The 12,941-nt window shown below is 39.8% G+C and overlaps 1 protein-coding gene across 2 annotated transcripts in view; it reads left to right on the top strand.

Moving 5' to 3' along the window:
* LOC107744285 (leukocyte receptor cluster member 8 homolog) overlaps window positions 1-9,483 on the top strand; it is an 11,154-nt gene extending 1,671 nt beyond the window's left edge. The window contains exons 4-15 of one of the 2 annotated variants that reach the window (XM_016557837.1): window positions 517-591; window positions 696-828; window positions 1,470-1,569; window positions 1,710-1,880; window positions 2,008-2,226; window positions 2,348-2,512; window positions 4,955-5,249; window positions 7,110-7,211; window positions 7,292-7,360; window positions 7,440-7,569; window positions 7,691-7,898; window positions 7,988-9,483. In XM_016557837.1, the coding sequence (XP_016413323.1) occupies window positions 517-591; window positions 696-828; window positions 1,470-1,569; window positions 1,710-1,880; window positions 2,008-2,226; window positions 2,348-2,512; window positions 4,955-5,249; window positions 7,110-7,211; window positions 7,292-7,360; window positions 7,440-7,569; window positions 7,691-7,898; window positions 7,988-8,150 (1,830 nt within the window). In that variant the 3' untranslated portion in view covers window positions 8,151-9,483. Of the gene's footprint in view, window positions 1-516; window positions 592-695; window positions 829-1,391; window positions 1,570-1,709; window positions 1,881-2,007; window positions 2,227-2,347; window positions 2,513-4,954; window positions 5,250-7,109; window positions 7,212-7,291; window positions 7,361-7,439; window positions 7,570-7,690; window positions 7,899-7,987 lie in introns of both variants that reach the window. The other variant, XM_016557836.1, reaches the window with a different exon arrangement.
* Window positions 9,484-12,941: the final 3,458 nt, after the last annotated feature.

Here is a 12,941-nt window from a genome sequence, read left to right as displayed (position 1 = left end):
CAATGCCCAGTACCCCCCTCCACCATCCCAGACCCCCTACAACCCTAATTGTACCATGCCATACAGCCCCACTGATTCAAACCCTATGATGCAGGGCTACAATTCAGGACAGATTCGGCCAGGGTACCAGGGTTACCAAGCTCCAGCATATCAGCCCCCTCAGCAGCAGGCTCCAGGACAGGGCCCGTACGGACAAAACGTGCAGTGTTGGGGTGCCTCCAGGACCAGGGTTGGGAACCACTGCTCTAATCCAAAGCAGTGTTCAGATATGTGTCAAAATACACCTTGCCTTGGAAATGTATCCTGGTAGATCTGGTGCTGTCTGCTGTATTATTAATATTGACAAAAAAAGAAATCAAATTCTTTTGGCTGGATAACATTAGTGCCTTTAATAAGACCTCTGCAGCTGAATATGAAAAGAAACTGTGCAATACATGACTGTGCTAGTACCACTCAACCCAACCATTACAGCTGTCCTATTTTGTGCTGTTTCAATATTTATATATTTTCCTTCAGTATGGAGGACCATATCCTCCAGGACAGTATGGTGTTCAAGGAGGCTACCAGACACCCACTAAACCCACTGGACAGGTATAGACCTCCATATATCATTCTGAATTCATGCTGGCCATGTATATCAACTATTTTTGTAAGTTTTAAGTAATTCACAGATTATCCCTCCCTCTCTTTTTCAGGCCCCTGCTATGCCTATGATGGAAGATCAGTCCTCCAGCTATTCCTCCCAGCCCCCTCCTGCAACGGATGCTAAGAAACCTAACAATAGCAATATGAACAAAGGTGGCCAGCAGCTGTGGCAACGCATGAAACGTACGTGTCTCTGTGCTTATGTGTGTGCAACGTAGGGCTGTGATGCGATTCTGAGATATTCCGAATGCATCGCGATTCTCTCTGGAATCGATTCTGAGCTTAGATTTTAACAGCAGATGGCGCTGTAATTTAGTTTTTATCTGCACACTCAAACGCTCATGAAGAAGAGCGCTTAAGAGCGCTTGTGCGTTCGGTTGAGTCAAAATTTCACCTCTGCTCAGAATGCTTTTATGATGTGAGATTAATGTAAACGCAGCCCACTGTGAACACCCTTGTAACTCGCTTAAACCTTTTCGAGCTTTATGAATGATTATTTTAGGTTCAAGTGTGTGTAAGGATTTGGAAACAAGCAGAGTATGGCTGTTTCTAAAGCATGCAGTGCCCTCTGCTGTTCAAAACTAAGATCAGAATCTACTCGAGAAAGAATCGCGATGCATTCGGAAAATCTCAGAATCAATGCTGAATCATTTCTCGACTCGTGATGCATCGATTTATTTTCCCAGCCCTAGTGCAACGTGTGCTTTTAATTATATCCTCCTAATGTTCTCTTTCTTCCCTAACAGAGGCTCCTGGATCCAGTGCTGTCAAATTTAATGTACAAAAACGCCCATACGTCATGGCCAATCAAAACTTTACTCCAGGTGATCAGGCCCCTGGATTGGCTTCCCCCACTGCGACAAACCCATCGCCTGGGTCTGTTGCTGCAACCTCTACCACTTCCACAGGAAGTGCCCAAACTCGGTAAGCATACTGGGTAATATTTTAAGTTGAGGTAAATCATTAGATCTGTGCTAATTTAAATGCAATGTATCACCCATATTAACTAAGTGATATTTAATTGTAATTTTGAATCATTGAAAACTATTTTATATATCTTGTAGGCCTCAGGACTGGCCACAGGCCATGAAAGAGTATGTACAGCGCTGCTTTACAGCCTGTGAATCTGAAGAGGATAAGGACCGTACGGAAAAAGTGCTGAAAGACCTTCTGCAGTCCAGACTACAGGATGGCTCTGCTTACACCATCGACTGGACCAGAGAACCACTGCCAGAGTGGGTTGCATCTCTGTTCTGTAACTTTCTACCCTTGGTTCAGTTCAGCATTCTTCGTTCATTCAGCTTCAGATATGCTATTTCAAACTATTAACTACTGGCACTAAACAACCACTTGCTTTATCAGTTTGAAGCCAAAGCAGTCTCGCTGGGAGCCGGTTCCTCAGCGTTCTCAGGAGAATGCTATTGGGAGAGGTGGAGCCACCCGTGGCAGGGGCGGGGCCAGGTTGGGTAACTACAGAAATGTCTTTTCTCAAAGAAGCCCCTCTTCAAGCTCATCCCACTCCTCATCACGATCCCCGTCACCTCACAGCCGACACAGGGACCGGAGTAGACATCATCGCAGGTAATGCACAGGGTTGCAAACTTGCTTAATAATATAATACAATCACTTTCATTCATCAGTATAAATATGAAAGGATTTGGAGATCTGTAGGATTTGACAGGTGATTGTGTTCCTCCTTTAGTGACTCTGGCTCTCAGTCAGACAGCAGCATGTCAAGTGATCCTCGACTTCCACTGTCCCGGCGGCAACAAAAGGCTGGCCGAGGCCGTGGGGCAGAAAGGGAGCGAGGTAGAGGAGCTGCGGGAGAGAGAGGCAGAGGAAGAGGCAAAGCAAACAGAGGGCGGAGGTGAGATATTATTGTTTGTACAACAAAATTAAATGGCATTACCAAACTTTAGGGAATGTTTTCATCACATTTTGCTCAGTATGACAGTGTAGCCACTTTAAAGGGGTCATGAACAGTATTTTATACTGTTGTCTGAGGTCCACTTATGACGTTCGTGTGGTTTTTACATTCAAAAACATTAAAATCAATAAGTAATAGGTTATTTTCTACCCTGGTTTTGAGGCCGGCTCGAGAAATACTTGGTTTTTTATGGGCGTGCCGCATTGAAGACTTGGAAGTAAACACCCACTGCTATGATTGGATAATAGTTTTGCATAGTAAACTAACTTTCTGTGTGTCTGTTTGACAAGCTACATCCTTCATAGTTGGAGCCTTCTGTGACTTTGGTTAGACACGTACACATAATCATGACATGTCAAGCGATCTCTAACAAAGCAATAGTGACACAGTACAAATATTTTTTACTTTCATACGTCTGCTGCGCCATTCCTGTTCAACCACGCATTCCTGATATTTGAATCTGAAGGAAGCTTATGCAGCGATTTGTGTTCTTCCACAACCAGGCACTGCACAATATTTTGCGATCTTCAATGGCATGTGTATTGCTTGGTTGCTCGATCCAGTTTAGCGCCACTTATGTTATTTCCCTACTATGCAGGGATTAAAGTTCTCCGTCGCTACAACGGGTTTCTGTTAATTGCAGCGAGTCTTCGACGGATTTCCGTCAATTGGAAAAAATGAGGGGAAAAGAAACTAATACTAATTTCATATGATTGGTAACTTATTTGTCTTATTCTACTTATTATATTGTTTTAAATAGAAATGTTAAAAAGCTTATAAACATACATTTTTGAATTTGACAGATGAAAATGATGCCATTACAAAGAAAATACTCTTGTAAGTCACTTTAAGAAGTCAAATGTCACCTCATATTAGGAAGGATAATTTTTGATCAGAATTTGATTATTGATCAGAAGGTGCTCCTAAATTGTTTAAATTAGGAGGACAAGAGCTCCTAAAAAGAAAAGTAAGCATAGAGCCATGTGTAACAGTATATTAGATCCGTGCATGAGGTCTTAAAGAGACAGCAGCCTAAATAAACCTCCTGCTGCCTTTCATTATACAGTGAAGACTATCAAGTGTTATTTTACAGTTGAGTAGATTATAGCTAGACCTAACTGAAAAAATTAAAGTACTGTTAATTTAATTTGTATCTTGTTATTGTTTTTGTTTGTGATATTGATTGTCATTAATTTATTTGTTCTTATTTTATTATTTACTATTTACTTGTCTTTTTTTAGTTAAAATAAATTCAATTCTGAGTGCACGTGATTCTTGGGTGGGGGCGTGGTCCATGAGAAATAGTCCTGCCACCACGGCTGGAAAAAATCCTAGGAAACACTGAATAGTAGGAAGGCTAATTTTTGATCAGAATTTTTTAATATTGATCAGAAGGTGCTCCTAAATTTTTTAAATTAGGAGGACAAGCGCTCCTAATTACAAGAAACAACTGCTCTTAAACTGGGTGTGTGACAGGTATGGCTGTGGAATGGGGTTTGGCTGAGGAAAAATTCAGTCAAAAGATTTTTTTTTTTTTTGCTTTAACCCCTGACTGTCATGTGCGTATCAGTGGGCGGGGCTACAGAATTAGGCGTTGATATTCTTCTGTGGAGGCGGAGTTTAACCTATCTATTATGTCATAGGTAGGCACATTCCAGGATCTGGCGTTCGCTGGGCCTGATGTCAATAAAAACTTTTATTTCAGTAACAAAGACGTTTTCAGTTCTGAAACTTACAGGGTATTCTTTTAGTACGATGACCTGTTACTAGGTTTGGGCGATGTCTACCAAATTGGCATCGGACGATGTCTACAGTGAAACATCTTGATGGACGATGACATTGGGGGTTAGGGGGTGTGCCCGAAGCGTGAATCCGTATGCAGAAAGGCACGGAAAACAAATAACGCGTTCTATGGAGAAACTAATGGGACATGGTTAGCCGCTTGCTAGCGGTAGACTGTTACATTATAGTACATGAAAGTTCACTTACCACATACACAGAGTAAGGAGAGATGACTGATAGGACAATGGCGAATGATTTGCAGATACTGAGCACCACTGACAAATATCCAATCTAGTAAAATGTGTGGTAGTGGCAGTACCTACCATTGAAATCCGTAGCATAGAGTCTGTGTGATCGCGAATCTCGAAAGTGAAAGTGAAAGTAAAATGAAAGCGCGCATTCGAAAGCGGTTTCAATGCCCTGCATATTAGTAGCAGCTCAACATCGTGATGTCTGTCAGACATCGACGATGGCATCGTCTATCGGCCCAACCCTACCTCTTATATATCAAAAGTTCAAGTAAAAGTTGATTTATCAATTCATGACCCCTTTTAAACATTTCTAGTGGCCTAATTAACCTTCTTTTCTGACTTCCATCAGGAATATGGAAGACCTCTCCAGCGGTATTGGTAAAAAGCGGAAAGGTGGTAACGCAGGGCTTGACTTTCATGACCCAAATCGTGAAGCGAAGAAGCAGAGCCGTGCAGCACGCTTCCACACTAAACTACGCACTGAGCCCCTAGTGTTAAACATCAATGTTTTTGACCTCCCCAATGGCACTCAAGAGGGACTGAGTTGGGATGAATGCCCCATAGTCGGCACCTGTCAGGACATCACCAAAAACTACCTGCGCCTGACCTGTGCCCCTGACCCTGCAACCGTCAGACCTGTTTCTGTGAGTGTTTCTCAAAGTGTTGCTTATTTTAGAGATCTGTTTAAAGGGGTCCTATTATGCTTTTTCTCTTTTTGAATTTTAGTCAGTGTGTAGTGTGTATGTTTAGGCATAAAAAAGATCTACAAAGTTACAAATCTCAAAGTCGACTCCAAAGGGTGATATTTCATTTTTTTAAAAATCGCTTTTCAAGAACCACAACGAACGGCTCGTTTGGACTACAGCATTGTTTTCCGGGTTTTGTGATGTCACAAAGCGGCCCACTAGAATATCATTACTAGAATTCCCACCTACGAAATTCTAATGGTTGCGGGGTGGGGAGGGGCGAGGTCTGGTTAGAACGCTTGGTTGCGTGCATCAGACAAGATGACGAAAAAGTGCTGCTAAGCATCAAGTTTCGCAAGTTATTACACATGCACCTGAATAATTAATAATTATTAATATGCATGTTACAATTATGAAAATGTTTTTATAAATGGCTGACAGTGCAATACTGGAGAATGATGTAATCTGCAGAATTTACCATTCAGTTATGAGACTACAGTGTTTCCCATACACTGAGTGCGGGTGTTTTTATATCACTGAAGGAAACCGACCATCTTCAGAAAATTTTGGATGTCATTTTCATTTCATCTTGCATGTAATGTCTGATAAAGCAGCGTTTGTGAGCTGAGCGCTGCTTTGTGTACAGCCTTACCAGGGAAACCTCGATCTCTACCACTCCAACAGCACAATAAACAAAATTAATCTAATATCCCCAATTAAATTTAAATAAACATGACGGATACAATCAAAAAGACATGTAGGCTAACTCTGAAAGAGTGATGTATATCGTAATAATTAGCAATTTACAGTGCAACGTCTGCATATCAATCTTGTTGTATCCTTATAATAATGGATACAGCACTGTGCATCCTGGCGATAACATATGAAATGCAGGCTATTAAAAAAATAAAATAAATAAAGCTTTGAAGTTGCCGGTATAGACGAAAACATTGCGGATGAATTTAGACATTAAAGTTTTTACAAAATATCCACTACGTAGTGGATATAGTCCAGCTACGTCATCGTGCTTCAGGCTGCAGCGAGGACAGACTCAGTCTGTGGGAAACACTGGACTATGGTATAAATAAATTCAAATGTATAACAGTTTCACTGCAATTCATGTTATAATGTTAGAATTAAAGAACAATAAACATAATACATATGTACTTATCTGTACTTAGTAAATGCAGTTATTTTTAAGCGGTTATTGACATTCTATCTAAAACGTGATTTAGCCCAAAAAACAACAACAATGTTACCACTCTAATATGTCTTGAAATATCCGTGCGTGCAAAGGTTCTTTGTGAACCTCTTGTTCAATATTCTTGGGGTCTGAATCCGGCTCAAATTGATATGGCAATATTGATGCCATCCTTAACCGGAGCAGACGGAACTTGTTGCTTTGGCAAGGGGCGGGGCAGTACTGAAACACGTCTAAGCTGTTTGCCAATCACAACGCACTGGGACAGCTAACCAATCACGTTACATTTTGTTTTTCGGAAGGCAGGCCTTCATCAAACCCGGAACTAATTGAGCCGTTTGTGCCAGACTGGGGAGAAAGTTATTGTAATAATGTAAGTTATGTGAAAAATAATGCATTTTTTTGAACCACCAAGCATGAGAGCATGTTCTAGTACACCCCCAAACAAAATCAAGACTTTGTAAAAGAGCATAATAGGACCCCTTTAATGGTTATAGTTGTGTGGTCAACACTGGATGCTTTGTGTTATTTGTGGGTTGTACTCAAAATTGGTATGTAGTTGGTAAATTAAGCAGATTTATTTGAAGATTTGTATTGAATCTTCTGTTGTGTTTTAGGTGTTGCGAAAGTCCCTGATTGCTGTTCAAACTCATTGGAAATCCAATCAGGATTACTTGTACGCATGTGAACAAATGAAGTCAATAAGACAGGATCTCACTGTGAGTAACGCTTAGTAGTACCACTTTTCTGCTTCACATTTTTATCTTTTAGTGTCTTATTTTGAATTCTTGTCATTCAGGTTCAAGGTGTGCGTACAGACTTCACTGTGGAGGTGTATGAGACACATGCTCGCATTGCTCTGGAAAAGGTATGTGCATGTAAAGTTAGCTCCGATTAAAGGCATTTATCATTATTTTGGACTAAACCAACATTTCAACTGTTATCAGGGTGACCACGAGGAGTTCAACCAGTGCCAGACCCAGCTGAAGGCGCTGTATAAAGACTGCCCATCGGACAACGTGGGAGAATTCACTTCCTACAGACTTATCTACTACATCTTTACTAAGAATTCTGGAGGTAAACATCCAGTTTTTATCATCCAGTAAACAACAGTTTTTACTCTCACTATTTTGCAGTCCATTTCATTGTTTCTCAATCTCTCATGAAGTGTTTAATGCCTTCGCTAATTTTTTCTTAGACCTGACAACCGAGCTTGTGTACCTGACCCCTGAGCTCCGTGCTGATCCGTGTGTAGCTCATGCTCTTGAGCTCCGTACTGCCTGGGCGCTTGGAAACTTCCACCGGTTTTTCAGACTCTATCAGAATGCTCCACGTATGGCTGCTTACCTTATTGATAAGTTTGTGGAGCGTGAAAGAAATCTAGCGCTGAGGGCCATTATTAAAACGTGAGTGCAGATGCCTGGCAGATTGCTTACAAAAATTATGCTATTGATAATTGAAGTCTAAAGTTTTATTTTTTTCCGTTCTGTTACAGGTTCAGGCCCTCTGTGCCGGTGGAGTATGTGCAGTCCAGCTTGGCCTTCCCAGATTTAGACTCATGTTTAGCATTTCTAACAGGGCTTGGGGTTACATTCACTCCCTCTGACCCAAGCAAAATAGACTGTAAAGTCAGCTCAGCCAGTCTTACAACCTCATAGTATGGGGAAAGGGTGGGGAGTGACCAGAGAATTTTCATTTATAGAGCTTAAAAAGACTGTAGATAAGGGACCAGATATCTACATAGATAGACACACTCAGAGTCTAGTGCTGATCGTATTTATGAAAGATATCTAAATTTTTAACTCTTGTAGAGTGATGGACTTTCTGACGGATGACACATCCACACACAGGGACTTAGGTGCTATATTCAAGACCCAGTATAACCTATTCACACAGCCCATTTAGTGAAGTATCAGGCAATCAATTTACTTGCACACTATCCCTTACACCAATGGAAAAAAGGCAAAGATCTGATGGGGTAGGGTCAGCAGGTCATGTCAGGTCCCACATCACAGAGCTCAAAAAAGCATTTAAGCTAACAGTGTTGTGTGTTCTCATGTTTCTCTCCTCTCAAGCAAACAGCCGCAAAGCTCAAGACCTGAAACATCATGGTTAATCCAGAATATATTGTGAGCCAGTTTCCACCAACAGCGTACCAGGTCATCAAGTCTGTATGAAGGCTCCTTCTGCAAGGTTTTGGTCATCATTAATGGACTTTAAAGCCAAGTGAGCTATAGTGCAATCCTTCAAGCAAGAAGAGGATGGTTTGTATTCCCTATCTTTCTCTTTGCCTGAGATGTCTTCAGTGAGTCACTGGTGGAGGTGTTCTGTTAGATCTCCCGGCTCCCTTCATCTCTAAGATCCTAATGCTGATAGCATGTAATATTTGGACTGAGCTATAACAAGACAACCACCTTAAGAAATGCAGATTAGGCCCTGTTTTGCATCATAAGTTCCGCCCCCTTCCCACACAGTCTCTTCTCCCTCACCTGCACATCATCAACAGTCAAGAAGCTGGCCTTCATTAGTTATACATACCCTCCTAATCGTTCCTCGACACCCAGGAAGCACAGCTCAGTGACTCGATCTTCTCTTTCACTTATACCCCAGCTGTGATCTGAATAGGGCCAACCGTTTTAAAAGTCATCCAAGTCCACTTACGGAATTCATTCACAAATAGGTTTGACCACCGGCCTCTGAAGAGCGAAGTCCTCTACAAAGCATCGCCCAGCATAGAAGTTTCCTACGCCTAACATGCAATCAGTCGGCGAAGAAAAAGTCATTCGGAATGGAAAGCAAGCTCAGTTTTTCTTCACAGCAAGTTGGAGGCTGTCTCTTGTATTCTCTCCAGATGGTGATCTTTACTAGTCACCTCACTCCTGCAAGGGCATCCACTGTCTGGCTGGGGTTTGGAAACACATGGGTTTGTATGGCTCCTTAAGCTTTGGCCACGTCTACTGGTAATGGCTGGTAAGAAGGACTTGATGCTTTGAAAAGCGTGGTGGATCTTCATTCAGCTTGGGTTGAGGTGTTACCACTGTTGAACAACATGCTTGGCTTGGTATCTGTTAACCCTTCTGGCAGGTTGTGAATGTATCATTTCTCATTTTAAAGTGGGCCTAATAATGAACCCTGTTGCACCCCTTATCTGCAAGATTGACACCAAAAGATCCATACAAAAATCGAAAAGATCTGCTCATTTTACATGGATATTACTGTGATACAGTAGTAAATCTCAGAGATTGATATGGTATCATGGTCTCAATCTAGCCAATGATTGAAGCATGAACACATTGTAGTAAAAAAGTTGTACCAATTCAAAGTATTACAAAGTTCATCTAATGCATCTTGATTTATAATGGACTGCTTTAAAATTGGAGTTGATACTCATGCATCAATTTCATTGTAAATGAACGAGGAGAATGTGCAGCAGCATTTGCAGTTGACATAATCAGGTTTATTTAATGTTATTAAGATCTAGCATGGATAAGGCTTGGGTCTGAAATATGTGTGCTTTAGCAAGATGTGCTCAGGGCCACTATAAGCAGAAAGCACCCCTAACACCTCATTGGAGAAATCTGTACATATGTGCTCATGTAAATAATGTGCAAAGTGAAATTAATTTCTTTTTCCTTATAGTTACTTTGATTTCATAATTAATTTTGTTTGTTTGTACAATGGTAAGTGTCATTTTGAGCTATACAGTTATTTTGCTGGCAGTTTTAAAAGTTTAAATATAATATTTTTGGGTGGTGAGCATGTTCACACTGATATGCGGTTTAGTGCAAATAACTGAAATTTTCATGTTAAAATTATTAAAAAATTTCTTGTTCCCCTAGACATTAAATAAATGACATGTTAGAAAGTAAAACATCCAATCCACACTCATGAAGTCAGGGATTCATGGATTGATAATATGCCAAATCTTTCCCTTGTTGATCATTGCTTAATATTCCCAAGTAATTTTTGTCATATTTATTTACTTTAAGTCATCAAACAAAGCCAAAACCTAGATATTTTAGGCAATATAGAAATCCTGGCCAAGGCGTGTCCTGGGAAAATGGCACGTATGGTCACCCTATCTTAGCTTTGTTTATCATCTTCCTCATTTCCCAATTCAGCTTTTCTTGCTCTCATACCTGTAAAAATTTACTTTCGCACAAAAGTATCCAACAATAAGAGAAAGATTTGGCTTAAGCACAAGCACCAAGATAATGATTCCTTTCATTTGCAACTTGTCTTAACTGATGTGACTTAGTAAAATAATTACTGAATGACTGCAATGTATCGAAGTTGGGAAATGGTGGTAATCAATCAATTTTTTTTAGCTCATTTTGTTGACCTTAGAGCTTCATCTTGTATTTGGTTGTATATTGTAAATTAATTATTTGCTGATGCTACTGGTTGCCACACTGACTTTGCTCTCCTCTCCTCAACCTTCAACCCCTCCCACCCCTTGTTCTCCTCTCTCCTCCTGCACTCCTTCATTACCAGATTCTCTCTCTCTTCTTGCAGTCATGCATATTCGGAGCAAAGCAAGAGATGAAAAGATGAGGGCAAAACTAATCCAGAGGCACACTGGAAATTGGGCATTGAGACATCCAGACATCAGCCAATTCAGATTCTTCATTGTGCCTGTTGTTGTCTGATGCATTTGTCATTTTGAGGAGAGCCTGGTGATTTCAATTTGCAATGTTTTTCTTGATGCCAATCACAAAATCTTTATGAAACATGACAAAACCACCTTGTCAGTCCGAAGATGATGTATGGGTTTTATTTTAGGAATTGCTCCATATAGTGTTTAGTAGAATTGCTGCTGTATGTTCAGGTGTGTCTTTTGTCTTAACGTTGCTTTTTTTCCTCTAACTATATTGTGTTGTTGGTTGTTTTTTTTCCTTTTCTTTTTCTTTTTTTTTTTTAATTACTGTTTGCTGCTGTATTGTTTGGTGTTTTATGGACTTGAGGTTTCTGATGTCTAACTTTGGGGTTTAATATAAGCTGTAGAATTGCATATTGGACATACCTGGACATACAGATGATCAGAAATGTTCTACTCGTGTAAACTCTAGATGTCCAAGCAGCAGGTTAGATAAATCCTTACAGTAATTCCTCTCAGGTCTTCAAAGCTCACTGCATTTTCTAATGGTTATGTTGATTGGCTGCCCATGATGCCTATTACTTAAGGATTGTCCAAAGCAATGTTGATTGTCTCAAATGATGCCACTGTTAATTTTTCTTTCACGAAATGTATTTTTAGCCCTTGCTGTTGTAGTTGATGCGTATTATTTTAACAGCAGTATTACTAACAGGCTCGTCCCTCTCTTCAAATGTTGCCTCTCCCCTTGCACATCTAATTTCTTTCACTTCTTTCCTTTGCATTAGCTCTTTGCTTTTTTCCCACCGTTCATATTGTTTGTTTAGATTTGCCTCCAAGTGTTCTTGCATTTAAACTTTATCCATTGATTTGTATTTTTTTTTGCTGTCACATCTTTAATATTTTTTTTTCAGCAATCTGTTCTTTCTGCATGTTTCTCTTGTCTCCCTCTTCTTTCCTCATGTTCTGTAATGCAATGTTGTGATTGGTATTTATGTAGTCAGTGCTTGGCACTAAGTATTTTGATAGGACTGTACTTGCATCTGTTTCTTCTTTTACAGCTCCATCTCTGAAAGAACTAATGTCTCTGCCCTATCTAGCGCTCCATGTGTCATTATACAGTGGAGTTCACAAAGAAAATACTGCCATTTGTAGATGCTGATCTGTACATAATGTACCTACTTATCTTGAGAGAAAAATAAAGATGTTTTTTTTTTATACTAGTTGAAACTATTAATCTGCCAAATATGACCAGAGTTACAGAGGTTTATATATACAGTGTGCTCCCAGCTCTGCTTAGTTATTTAATTTGTTAGCTTATATATAGAATTTCACACTTTTGTGTTTTACAAACTCGAGATTTTTCACCGATTCCAATCTCACTAACTTGCGCATTATAATGCGTGAATGCATGAATATTAATACAGGAAATAAGATTCTTTGAAGCAGGCTACTTTAGAACCTAGTAATAATCTGTAGGTAATTTCATGTAAAGTTTCATATATGACAAAGTGATTTCTGCCGTTTAGATTACACTACTGTTCAAAGTGGGTCAAGATTTAAATATTTTAATTTTGAGAAGGATTTTTTTCTTTTATTTCTGAAGGATCGTGTGACACTGGAGTAGCGGCTGCTGAAAATTCAGCTGTCATAAATTCTAGTGTATAATATATTTTGAAATAGAAAGCGGTTACTTTAAGTTGTAATAATAGGAAAATAATGGTATTTGATCAAATAAATGCAGATTTGTTGAGCATAGGAGACTTCTTTAAAAATGAATGTTTTGTTTTGTTTGTGTGTGTAGTTACAAAAAGTAAATTATGCAGAAGCACGATAACTTGAGACAACAGCAAAA

Source organism: Sinocyclocheilus rhinocerous, unplaced genomic scaffold (assembly GCF_001515625.1).
Source record: "Sinocyclocheilus rhinocerous isolate Xijiao unplaced genomic scaffold, SAMN03320098_v1.1 scaffold137, whole genome shotgun sequence".
NCBI lineage: Eukaryota > Metazoa > Chordata > Actinopteri > Cypriniformes > Cyprinidae > Sinocyclocheilus > Sinocyclocheilus rhinocerous.
This window is presented reverse-complemented; position numbering and strand designations above follow the sequence as displayed.